The sequence below is a fragment of the Eleutherodactylus coqui genome, chromosome 11, assembly GCF_035609145.1.
Source record: "Eleutherodactylus coqui strain aEleCoq1 chromosome 11, aEleCoq1.hap1, whole genome shotgun sequence".
Taxonomy (NCBI): Eukaryota; Metazoa; Chordata; class Amphibia; order Anura; family Eleutherodactylidae; genus Eleutherodactylus; species Eleutherodactylus coqui.
The window spans coordinates 89968750-89982653 of NC_089847.1; the positions used below are offsets into that span (position 1 = coordinate 89968750).

Consider the following 13904-nt stretch of genomic DNA (forward strand, 5'->3'; position numbering starts at 1 on the left):
AACTTTTATTTTTTTTTATGATAACAGTGAGAAAACGCATCAATTCTGACATAGATTTTTTTTTACAGTGTTAATCATGCAGCATAAATGACACACTAAATTTTTCTGCGGGCCGGTACGATTACAACCATACCAAAATTATTATATTTTTTTTAGGTTTTTACACTTTTTTGCAATAAAACCCCTTTTTTTTGGAAATTTTTTTTTTCTCTATAGCTGCATTCAAAGTCCTGTAACTTTTTTATTTTTTTATATACGGAGCTCTATGAGGACTTATTTTTTGCGAGACGAGCTGTAGTTTTTATTGGTACCATTTTGGGGAATGTACGGCTTTTTTGATGACTTTTATTGCATTTTGCCTCTGTTTTTTTAGCGGTTTTTTTACGCTTTTTGCTGTACAAAATAAAAAGCGTGTTCAACTTTTTGTACACGTTGTTATGGAAGCGTCAATACCAAATATGTGGGTTTTTAATTTTTTTTAACCTTTTTTTATGCTAATATTTTTTTTAAAAGCACAAAAAAAGGGTTTTTTTAACATATTTTTTTACATTTTTCTTTTTTACACTTTTTATTAAATTTTTTTCTTTTTTTTTTTTCACACAATTTTAGTCCCTCTGAGGGACTTGCAGCACTGTGCCTATGATCGCTGTCATAAGGCATGGCAGAGCTACTGCTCTGCCATGCCTTATCGCTTATACAGCGATCATAGGCATTGGCACTACAGGACGCCAGTGTCTGGTGTCCTGTTGCCATGGCGACAGGCCGGGCTCTCGCGATAATATTGCGAGAGCCGGCCGGAGACACAGAGGGAGCGCGCTCCCTCTGTGGACTCTTTCCCTGCCGCGATCTACTTAGATCGCGGCAGGGAAGGGGTTAACAGCGGGAGGCCGGCTATAACTGACAGCCGGCTCCCGCTGCGGGATAGCGCAAGGGCAGTCATGATCTCGTGCTATCCCGATGACGTACCGGTACGTCATGGAGCGGGAAGGGGTCAATATCATCAGAAGGATTGGTGATCTAGGGATTATTCCGATTGCCAGATTGGAGTCAAGAAAGATTTTTTTTCCCTTAAGGGCGCCTACCCACTGGCGTTGCCGATTTTCGTGCGTGAAAAATGCAGCGTTTTTCGTGCGTTTTCCGCACGTTTTCCGCGGCGGTTTTCGCGCCTTTTTCGTTAATTTCCATTGATAATCATGGGTGCATTAAGAGAAAAATAAGGAGACATATGCAACTGACAGTTCCTATGTGAAAAATTGCAACGAAACGAAAAAAAAAAAACAAATGGACAAGAACACATTCTATGCTAATAGCTCTTCAGAAAAAACGCAAAACGCAATTTAGCATCGCAGGAAAAAAAATCGCCAGTGGGTAGGCACCCTTAAGGGGGAAAATTGGCTTCTACCTCATTGGGGGTTTTGCCTTCCTCTGGATCAACATTGGCGGGTAATAGGCTGAACGGGATGGATATATGTCTTTCTTTGGCCTTACATACTATGTTACATGTCTGAAAAGTCATGCAAATTATAGTAGCTGCACAGTGTTTGGAAAGTAGTTCCCCAACTCATTCATAGCTGGCCAACAACTCATCAGGCCAAGCTTTAGCTCCACCATATTGACCCTGTAATATGCAACGACGGAGAAGCAAAATAAAAAAAGCACACATTCATACGTTCTCTACAGATCATCAAGGAGGATACTCCAGCCTTGTGCACAACATACCTGATCCTAACCGGTTCTTGTACAATATACCGCTGATATTCCGACACCTCACCGGTAATTCATTGTCATATGCGGATGGATCCCAGTTGTATTTCGTGCCATCTTTCTCTGGTCCCGGGGACGGGGAGGTGGATGACCCATCATCTGAGCCTATGGGAAAAATGTAATAGGCCAAATGAATTAAAAGGCAAGTGTACTGGATAACTGACCTAATCTGAAACCAACTTGTTGCTTACGACAGCATTCTGCTTTGTCACTCCTCATTTTAAGGTGAACATAGACTTAACGACTGTCAAATGAATGATCGGTCGTCTGAAAGCCTTTTCCACCAACTTCCCCATACACACGAGCGATCAGTTCGGCTGAACAGTCATGTGTTATGGGAGGTAAGCCGCAGCCAGACAGCTCCGGTCAGTGGCTTATCTCCTGGGGAACAAGAGGATCAGGCGCTGAAATCCAACATCCCTGATCATGCTTTTCTCAGACATCATCTGTCAGGGTAGAGTTGAGCCACCGGATGGACACAATAGAGAGTCGTCTGTCCACACAGTTAACGGTAGGTTAGCATGACGGAAGTGAGGGAGGGGGAGGGGGGGCTACAATGCAGCTTAGTTGGTTTAGATAGGTTGTTGTGAATAAACGCTAACTTAGCTTAAAGATTAGAATTTTTGCATTTTAAGTGACTTTTACTATTTTTAACCCTTTTACTATGAAACATACTTTTATATGACATCTAAGATGTGAATATACACTCGAAAAGTTGGATTTCCTGAACCTTAGTGAGTACAGCAAAAAAGTTTAACCATTGAAATAGGTCCCAGCCTCAAGAGTAACTATGGTAAAAGAGCGCCACCTGCTGGGGATAAATTAAAAAAAACACACACACACACATACACACACACCAGGCAAACCAGCAGCCCTTTAACCCCTTAGTGACCATTCTATTTTTTGCCTTTAGGACCAAGCAATTTTCATTGTTGCATTGCAAGAGCCAAATGTGATTGTTCTCAGGAAGAGAAACCAAGTAATCTTGTAGATATGATACCTTTTAATGGCTAACAAAAATACATGATGTTAATGCGAGCTTTCAAACCTCAGGGTTGTTCATCAGGCTTAATGGAATAGATCCAAAGACGCGTACATTTATAGACACATACAAATGACAAGGCACAGACATGATGTAATTAATTTGCACCTAAAACAACACCAGAGCAGGATGAGCAGAGGAGTAAATACTTAATTAGTCCACTGATAAAGACGTGAAAGTTTTATGGTCTCTGAATTGGTGCTAGGGGGTCACCAGGCCAGTGTGTTATCTTGACTATAGATTTCTCATAATCTCCAGTGATGCAAGAAGCCCCCTCAGAGGTTCATTCCGGTCTTGACAGTGTCAAAGGTGGTTATAAACTTGTACTCCCAAATTCTTCTATGGTTGAGATTTGAAGTTGGCTTTTAATATAGTAACTTTCATGTGTTCTATGTTGTGTCCGTGATTAGAAAAGTGCTTGGCCACTTTTGTCTTTCTCTCTTTAATTGTGTGGCGATGAGACCTCATCCTCGCTTTCAGTTTTTGTCATGTTTCTCCAGCATAAAGGCACCCAATAGCACATTCACTGTATAGGATCAGGTACACACTAGCGTCAGATTCCCGAACATGCACAGTGCCATACTCACCCATACGCGGTCTCTGCCAGCAGTGCATATGGGCTGCAATGTGTAAAAACGCTGTGGGAGACACGTGGCATTTTACACATACGCCCATGGGCATGAGTCATAAGAGTACGTTTACACTTTGCAGACAAAGTGCAGGAAAAAAAACATCTTGGCAGCGTACCTGCTGTCAGCACTCTCCGGATTCCAGTTTTCAGCGGCCTGCTCAGGTGTGGCGCCGCTGGTCAGGTGAGGTCACTACAGGCCGCTGGTAAGCGGAAGCCAGGGAGCTTTGACCGCTAGAAGCATTCAGAGGTGGGGAGCGGGAGCACCACATAGTATTAAATCAGCTGTGGGTGCGCAGCTCATTTCCAATAAAAATCCGCACCAATGGTATGGATTTTGATTGTTTTTTGGATGCGTAAATGATGCAGAATTTCCCCCCTATCTATTTTGAAATGGCCCTGTACGTTTTATAACGATGGAGGCAAAATCATATGTTGTGATTAACTTATTATGTGTCCCTTTTTTAACCTCTTAAAGGGGTTCTGTCATAAAAAAAAAAAAAATTTAAATTCTATACTTACCTATTCCTCCCCCATCAGTCTACTTACCAGATCTTCACCTCACCTGTCTTCTCCTGTCTCTTGCAGTCCGAGGGGTCACCTCACCTCCAGCTGGCTGATTCCTCTGCTTCCTGTGAGGTTACATACATGCACAGACATTCTCCTTCCTGCCTGGCAATGTACGCTACGTGACAGTTCACAGCCTAGCAGGGAGTGCCGATCTACTGAAGAGACTGCTCATGCCCGCTGTCTCTGCTATAGATCAGCATTCCTTCCTAGCCTGTGAACGCTACGTCACAGGGACATGACCTTCATTGAAGAACATGAGGAATGCCAGCTTCATAACAAGCCAGCCAGCTGCAGACGCTCAGGGAGGAGAAGATGCAGTAAGGAGTCTGTGGAGCCTATGGAGGAATAGGGGAGTATAGTATTTTTATGACAAAACCCCTTTAAAGACCAAGCGTGGTAAATCTACGTCGTTTGGTACTGGGCTTTATGTTTAATCTGTTTATTAAATTTTAAATCTAACATACAAAAGGTAAACAGTTCTATATTTTTAAGGCATGACATTTGTACCAAATAGTTCTTTGTAACTTTTTTTCCAGCTCTTCTCATAGTCCTTCCAATACCATAACAGCATGTATAGGGTTCTCGGCCATTTCTTTGGTAACAGGCTTTTATGGTAGCCTATGAGTCTCTTTGTCGGAGCAAATTGCTCATCATGAGATTATTTATCATGCATAATCACTTTAGTGGATGATCGCTTTACAGAGGAGAGAACCCAGTATCTTAGCAAACTCAGAGCGTACTAACAGTAATTGGGCTATAGAAAAGAAGCATAGATAATAATTTGGGTAGCTGAACAAAACCAATAGGGCAGTTAAACCACCACATGGGTAAAATCTAAAGATGAGCGAACGTGTCCGTTACGGACACATCCGCACCCGGACACCGGCTTTGCCGAACACTGCAGTGTTCGCGCGTAAAGGTCCGGGTGCCGCCGGGGGGCGGGGAGATGCGCGGCGGCGCGGGCGGCAGTAGCGGAGAACAGGGGGGAGCCCTCTCTCTCTCCCTCTCCCCCCCACTCCCCGCCGCACCCCCCCGCGCTGCCACGGCGGCCCCCGAACTTTTTCGCCCGAACACTGAAGTGTTCGCAAAGTTCGGTGTTCGGGCGAAAAAGGGGCGGGGCCGAACGTGTTCGCTCATCTCTAGTAAAATCCCTAAAAGTATCTGGTCCTTTAGGTACAAAAGAGCCTGGTCCTTAAGGCGTTAAATGGACTTAAGACACTTCAGGCAAGAAAAAAATGCTGCTAACAAGTCTCTTCCCCTTGTACTCCGGAGATGTCAGGCTGTGCTAGAGCCTTTTATGACCCAACAAAGTGCTGATACAGCAATGAACCTGAGCACAGCAGAAGGAACAAATTAGGATTTTCATTCTTTTGGCAATTCTGTCATTTTAAAAACAGTTTTTTTGTAAAGCACACAACAAATGAGGATTTGCACCCCAAAATGGATATCCCTGTTTGTCCCGTGTTCAGAAATATACCCATTGTGGCCCTAATCTTATGTCCATATGCACAACGGGGCCGAAAATGAAAGGAGCAGCCAGTGGCTTTCAGAACAGACATTTTGCTTGAAGTCCTTTTAGGCCCCATTGCCCACTTGTAGAGCCACCCCCACAAATGACCCCATTTTGATAACTAGACCCCTTATCAAATTCATCTAGGGGTGTACTGCGTATTTTGGCCCCACAGTTTTTCAATGACTCTAAGCAAAGCAGAAGGAAAAAAATTACGATTTGACACATAAGAATAATGACTTGCACCCCAAAATGGATCCCCCTGTTTGTCCCGTGTTCAAAAACATACCCATAGTGGTCCTAATCTACTTACTAGACACATGGCTAGGCTTATAATGGAGGGAACACCTATTGGATTTCAAGGCACAACTGAATTAATTCCAGGCCCCATATGTCCAAAAACAGGGGTAATAATGGAGGCCCGGGTTGGAATGGGCACATGGGGCAATAAAACCAGGTATCCCTCCTCCTCAGTGGCACTTTTGGAAAGAGGGTATCCCTGCGTACAGCCACACAATGTACTACGCATAACTGCGTACTCACACAGGAGGTCATGCACAGTACACCTTTTTTTGTTTATATTTCCTGCGCCGTCACTTAGCGATGACTCGGGTACCCGCAGCCCGTATACAATGTAGTTACGTATGGGCTGCGGGTATATCCACGACCATAGAGTACAATGGGCTCTATATCACGGATACCCGCAGTAAAATAGAACCTGCTGCGTTTTGTTTTCTGTGAGTGGATTACCTAATTCTGACCCGCTAATGTGAGCGGAATTGTGTAATCCAATGCGATTGATCTGCGTATTACCGTGGATCAAATGCATGCGGAAACCACAATTTCTATCCGGCCTAAGGTAGATCGCTACCTTTTTAGCACGTGACCGGGAACCGCTCAACGAGGTCACTGCTCCAGGCTCTTGGAGCAAGCAGATTTTAAATTTCCCAGGCTTCTGCGCTTGTGTCCGGCATTTTGTGACCTGGGACCACATACTGCGGTCCCCCATGACATCTCCAGGCTCTCGGGTACTTTTGAAAGCCGCGTGCAGGGAGATTTGAAATTTGCTGGGCTCTCCGTCCTTCTGTGCATGCGCGCCACATCAGCACATGCGCAGCAGCCCGTGGCAGGTCCAGATCACTGTGGGACATCACAGAGGACGGGGGTGAGTATTTCCAGCTGCCCTCATGGATCCAAACTTTATTTGACTTTTTATCTATTTTAAATGAGATCGCCGTTATCCATTGGATAGCGGCGATCGCATGAGCGGGGGTTGGACATCCCGGACTCCCATAACAGCTCCAGGTTGAGACAGCATGCAGCTGTCACATCCGCAGCCCACGTGGCTTTATTTCTCAGAGCGAGCGTGTTTTTTACTGCCCTGGAGATTAAAGCCCACTAAAGTAGGATGTAAAAACACTATGGGGTGGTCACAAAGGGGTTAAAACCCTTAATTGCGTTCCAAGGTATTGGAACCTTTTCCTCAGGATAACCCCAGCAAGTACTAAGAAAGAGGTTCCAATACCTCGAGACGCGTATACAATAATCACATGACCGGTCCTGCTGGCAGAGATGACTAGTAGTACGTAGAAAGAAGTAAGGAGACTGACTTTAGAAATACTGCAGAGAGGCGATCATCAGTAACAAGACCAATGTGAAGGATGTGTGTATATGTATGCATGTAGCCGTGCTGTGCGCGCATTCGGTGTGTGTATATAGCGTACATGTAGCAGAGCTGTGTGTGTGTGTATATATAGCGTACATGTAGCAGAGCTGCGTGTGTGTATATAGCATACATGTAGCAGAGCTGTGTGTGTGTATATAGCATACATGTAGCAGAGCTGTGTGTGTGTATATAGCGTACATGTAGCAGAGCTGTATGTGTGTGTGTATATATAGCGTACATGTAGCAGAGCTGTGTGTATATAGCGTACATGTAGCAGAGCTGTGTGTATATAGCGTACATGTAGCAGACCTGTGTGTGTGTGTATATAGCGTACATGTAGCAGAGCTGTGTGTGTGTATGTATAGCGTACATGTAGCAGAGCTGTGTGTGTGTATGTATATAGCGTACATGTAGCAGCGCTGTGTGTGTGTATGTATATAGCGTACATGTAGCAGCGCTGTGTGTGTGTGTGTGTGTGTGTGTGTATATATAGCGTACATGTAGCAGCGCTGTGTGTGTGTATATAGCGTACATGTAGCAGAGCTGTGTGTGTGTATGTATATAGCGTACATGTAGCAGAGCTGTGTGTGTGTATGTATAGCGTACATGTAGCAAGGCTGTGTGTGTGTATGTATATAGCGTACATGTAGCAGCGCTGTGTGTGTGTGTGTATATAGCGTACATGTAGCAGCGCTGTGTGTGTGTATATAGCGTACATGTAGCAGCGCTGTGTGTGTGTATATAGCGTACATGTAGCAGCGCTGTGTGTGTGTATATAGCGTACATGTAGCAGAGCTGTGTGTATGTATATAGCGTACATGTAGCAGAGCTGTGTGTATGTATATAGCGTACATGTAGCAGAGCTGTGTGTATGTATATAGCGTACATGTAGCAGAGCTGTGTGTATGTATATAGCGTACATGTAGCAGAGCTGTGTGCGTATGTATATAGGATACATGTAGCAAAGCTGTGTGCGTAGGTATATAGGGTACATGTAGCAAAGCTGTGTGTGTATGTATATAGGGTACATGTAGCAAAGCTGTGTGTGTATGTATATAGGGTACATGTAGCAAAGCTGTGTGTGTATGTATATAGCATACATGTAGCAGCGCTGTGTGTGTGTATGTATATAGCGTACATGTAGCAGAGCTGTGTGTGTGTATGTATATAGCGTACATGTAGCAGAGCTGTGTGTGTGTATGTATAGCGTACATGTAGCAAGGCTGTGTGTGTGTATGTATATAGCGTACATGTAGCAGCGCTGTGTGTGTGTGTGTATATAGCGTACATGTAGCAGCGCTGTGTGTGTGTATATAGCGTACATGTAGCAGAGCTGTGTGTGTGTATATAGCGTACATGTAGCAGAGCTGTGTGTGTGTATATAGCGTACATGTAGCAGAGCTGTGTGTATGTATATAGCGTACATGTAGCAGAGCTGTGTGTATGTATATAGCGTACATGTAGCAGAGCTGTGTGTATGTATATAGCGTACATGTAGCAGAGCTGTGTGCGTATGTATATAGGGTACATGTAGCAGAGCTGTGTGCGTATGTATATAGGGTACATGTAGCAAAGCTGTGTGCGTATGTATATAGGGTACATGTAGCAAAGCTGTGTGTGTATGTATATAGGGTACATGTAGCAAAGCTGTGTGTGTATGTATATAGGGTACATGTAGCAAAGCTGTGTGTGTATGTATATAGGGTACATGTAGCAAAGCTGTGTGTGTATGTATATAGGGTACATGTAGCAAAGCTGTGTGTGTATGTATATAGGGTACATGTAGCAAAGCTGTGTGTGTATGTATATAGGGTACATGTAGCAGAGCTGTGTGTGTATGTATATAGGGTACATGTAGTAGAGCTGTGTGTATGTATATAGCGTACATGTAGCAGAGCTGTGTGTATGTATATAGCGTACATGTAGCAGAGCTGTGTGTATGTATATAGCGTACATGTAGCAGAGCTGTGTGTATGTATATAGCGTACATGTAGCAGAGCTGTGTGCGTATGTATATAGCGTACATGTAGCAGAGCTGTGTGCGTATTGTGAGACGGTGACCGGCAAGGTGCTGGAGGGCAGGTATGTGTCGCCTAGGATGCTCTCCTATGCTGCCTTGGGGAGCGCTTGGGCAGATACGTGCCACCGAGCAACCTGGGCTCGGTGGAGGAAGCCGGCAGTATAGTGTTAGTAGCATTAAGCTACTAACACGTTGTAGTAAGTAAGTGGCTCCCAGCCGCATAATCCGGGCCTGCTTTTCCTGGAGTGACCAAAGTGAAGGGTGGGATGGTCACTCCCACGTACCAGGTGGGGCTGGTACCAGGCCTTATAAAGCCTGGGCCTACAGGGCCAGGGGAGAGCTGAGACCTTTGCAGGTCTGAGAGTCCTGGCTGGCTGTGCGCAGGAGCCATTTGTTTACCAGTGTGTAGACAGGGACGCTCCATGTATAATAAGTGCTCGGACGAGCAGGATTTACGTTATGTTTGCCTGGCGTTAAGGCTTGTATTTTGCTTTGTTGGCTTGGAAATAAACCTAGGCAAAGCCTGGACTAAAGACTTTATCCCATGTGTCACTGTCTCTGACTGCTTATGCCCAGGTTGCTAGCGATCCTAAACGCTAATCCCTCACAGTATGTATATAGTGTACATGTAGCAGCGCTGTGTGTGTGTATATAGCGTACATGTAGCAGAGCTGTGTGTGTGTATATAGCGTACATGTAGCAGAGCTGTGTGTATGTATATAGCGTACATGTAGCAGAGCTGTGTGTATGTATATAGCGTACATGTAGCAGAGCTGTGTGTATGTATATAGCGTACATGTAGCAGAGCTGTGTGTATGTATATAGCGTACATGTAGCAGAGCTGTGTGCGTATGTATATAGGATACATGTAGCAAAGCTGTGTGCGTATGTATATAGGGTACATGTAGCAAAGCTGTGTGCGTATGTATATAGGGTACATGTAGCAAAGCTGTGTGTGTATGTATATAGGGTACATGTAGCAAAGCTGTGTGTGTATGTATATAGGGTACATGTAGCAAAGCTGTGTGTGTATGTATATAGGGTACATGTAGCAAAGCTGTGTGTGTATGTATATAGGGTACATGTAGCAAAGCTGTGTGTGTATGTATATAGGGTACATGTAGCAGAGCTGTGTGTGTATGTATATAGGGTACATGTAGTAGAGCTGTGTGTGTATGTATATAGGGTACATGTAGTAGAGCTGTGTGTATGTATATAGCGTACATGTAGCAGAGCTGTGTGTATGTATATAGCGTACATGTAGCAGAGCTGTGTGTATGTATATAGCGTACATGTAGCAGAGCTGTGTGTATGTATATAGCGTACATGTAGCAGAGCTGTGTGCGTATGTATATAGCGTACATGTAGCAGAGCTGTGTGCGTATTGTGAGACGGTGACCGGCAAGGTGCTGGAGGGCAGGTATGTGTCGCCTAGGATGCTCTCCTATGCTGCCTTGGGGAGCGCTTGGGCAGATACGTGCCACCGAGCAACCTGGGCTCGGTGGAGGAAGCCGGCAGTATAGTGTTAGTAGCATTAAGCTACTAACACGTTGTAGTAAGTAAGTGGCTCCCAGCCGCATAATCCGGGCCTGCTTTTCCTGGAGTGACCAAAGTGAAGGGTGGGATGGTCACTCCCACGTACCAGGTGGGGCTGGTACCAGGCCTTATAAAGCCTGGGCCTACAGGGCCAGGGGAGAGCTGAGACCTTTGCAGGTCTGAGAGTCCTGGCTGGCTGTGCGCAGGAGCCATTTGTTTACCAGTGTGTAGACAGGGACGCTCCATGTATAATAAGTGCTCGGACGAGCAGGATTTACGTTATGTTTGCCTGGCGTTAAGGCTTGTATTTTGCTTTGTTGGCTTGGAAATAAACCTAGGCAAAGCCTGGACTAAAGACTTTATCCCATGTGTCACTGTCTCTGACTGCTTATGCCCAGGTTGCTACCGATCCTAAACGCTAATCCCTCACAGTATGTATATAGTGTACATGTAGCAGCGCTGTGTGTGTGTATATAGCGTACATGTAGCAGAGCTGTGTGTGTGTATATAGCGTACATGTAGCAGAGCTGTGTGTATGTATATAGCGTACATGTAGCAGAGCTGTGTGTATGTATATAGCGTACATGTAGCAGAGCTGTGTGTATGTATATAGCGTACATGTAGCAGAGCTGTGTGTATGTATATAGCGTACATGTAGCAGAGCTGTGTGCGTATGTATATAGGATACATGTAGCAAAGCTGTGTGCGTATGTATATAGGGTACATGTAGCAAAGCTGTGTGCGTATGTATATAGGGTACATGTAGCAAAGCTGTGTGTGTATGTATATAGGGTACATGTAGCAAAGCTGTGTGTGTATGTATATAGGGTACATGTAGCAAAGCTGTGTGTGTATGTATATAGGGTACATGTAGCAAAGCTGTGTGTGTATGTATATAGGGTACATGTAGCAAAGCTGTGTGTGTATGTATATAGGGTACATGTAGCAGAGCTGTGTGTGTATGTATATAGGGTACATGTAGTAGAGCTGTGTGTGTATGTATATAGGGTACATGTAGTAGAGCTGTGTGTATGTATATAGCGTACATGTAGCAGAGCTGTGTGTATGTATATAGCGTACATGTAGCAGAGCTGTGTGTATGTATATAGCGTACATGTAGCAGAGCTGTGTGTATGTATATAGCGTACATGTAGCAGAGCTGTGTGCGTATGTATATAGCGTACATGTAGCAGAGCTGTGTGCGTATTGTGAGACGGTGACCGGCAAGGTGCTGGAGGGCAGGTATGTGTCGCCTAGGATGCTCTCCTATGCTGCCTTGGGGAGCGCTTGGGCAGATACGTGCCACCGAGCAACCTGGGCTCGGTGGAGGAAGCCGGCAGTATAGTGTTAGTAGCATTAAGCTACTAACACGTTGTAGTAAGTAAGTGGCTCCCAGCCGCATAATCCGGGCCTGCTTTTCCTGGAGTGACCAAAGTGAAGGGTGGGATGGTCACTCCCACGTACCAGGTGGGGCTGGTACCAGGCCTTATAAAGCCTGGGCCTACAGGGCCAGGGGAGAGCTGAGACCTTTGCAGGTCTGAGAGTCCTGGCTGGCTGTGCGCAGGAGCCATTTGTTTACCAGTGTGTAGACAGGGACGCTCCATGTATAATAAGTGCTCGGACGAGCAGGATTTACGTTATGTTTGCCTGGCGTTAAGGCTTGTATTTTGCTTTGTTGGCTTGGAAATAAACCTAGGCAAAGCCTGGACTAAAGACTTTATCCCATGTGTCACTGTCTCTGACTGCTTATGCCCAGGTTGCTACCGATCCTAAACGCTAATCCCTCACAGTATGTATATAGTGTACATGTAGCAGAGCTGTGTGCATGTATATAGTGTACATGTAGCAGAGCTGTGTGCATGTATATAGTGTACATGTAGCAGAGCTGTGTGTGTATATAGCGTACATGTAGCAGAGCTGTGTGTGTATGTATATAGTGTACATGTAGCAGAGCTGTGTGCATGTATATAGTGTACATGTAGCAGAGCTGTGCGTGTATATAGTGTACATGTAGCAGAACTGTGTGTGTACATATAGTGTACATGTAGCAGAACTGTGTGTTTGTGTATAGTGAACATGTACACTATATACACACACAGCTCTGCTACATGTACACTATATACACACACAGCTCTGCTACATGTACACTATATACACACACAGCTCTGCTACATGTAGCAAAGTTGTGTGTGTATAGTGTACATGTAGCAGAGCTGTGTGTTCATATAATTTACATGTAGAAGCGCTGTGTGTGCATATAGTGTACATATAGCAGAGCTGTGTGTGTACATAGTGTACATGTACACTATATACACACACAGCTCTGCTACATGTACACTATATATACACACCGCTCTGCTACATGTACACTATATACACACACAGCTATGCTACACATACACACTATATACACACACACACAACTCAGCTACATGTACACTATATACACACACAGCGCTGCTACATGTACACTATGTAGCAGAGTTGTGTGTGTATATAGTGTACATGTAGCAGAGCTGTGTGTTCATATAGTTTACATGTAGCAGCGCTGTGTGTGCATATAGTGTACATATAGCAGAGCTGTGTGTATATAGTGTACATGTACACCATATACACACACACAGCTCTGCTACATGTACACCATATACACACACAGCTCTGCTACATGTACGCCATATACACACACAGCTCTGCTACATGTACGCCATATACACACACACACAGCTCTGCTACAGGTACGCCATATACACACACACAGCTCTGCTACAGGTACGCCATATACACACACAGCTCTGCTACATGTAGCAGAGCTGTGTGTGTGTATATGGCGTACATGTAGCAGAGCTGTGTGTGTGTATATGGCGTACATGTACGCCATATACACACACACAGCTCTGCTACATGTACGCCATATACACACACACAGCTCTGCTACATGTACGCCATATACACACACACAGCTCTGCTACATGTACGCCATATACACACACACAGCTCTGCTACATGTACGCCATATACACACACTCAGCACTGCTACATGTACGCCATATACACACACACAGCACTGCTACATGTACGCCATATACACACACACAGCTCTGCTACATGTACGCCATATGCACACACACAGCTCTGCTACATGTACGCCATATACACACAAACACAGCT

The 13904-nt window shown here is 44.8% G+C and overlaps 1 protein-coding gene across 3 annotated transcripts in view; it reads right to left on the bottom strand.

Moving 5' to 3' along the window:
* Nucleotides 1–13904, bottom strand: part of DEAF1 (DEAF1 transcription factor) — a 56696-nt gene that overhangs the window by 38217 nt on the left and 4575 nt on the right. For all 3 annotated transcript variants that reach the window (XR_010787150.1, XR_010787151.1, XM_066583003.1), the window contains exon 4: nt 1720–1869. Coding sequence is in view for 1 of the 3 variants with exons in the window: in XM_066583003.1 (XP_066439100.1) it covers nt 1720–1869 (150 nt within the window). In the remaining 2 variants the exon portion in view is untranslated. The remainder of the gene's footprint in view (nt 1–1719; nt 1870–13904) is intronic.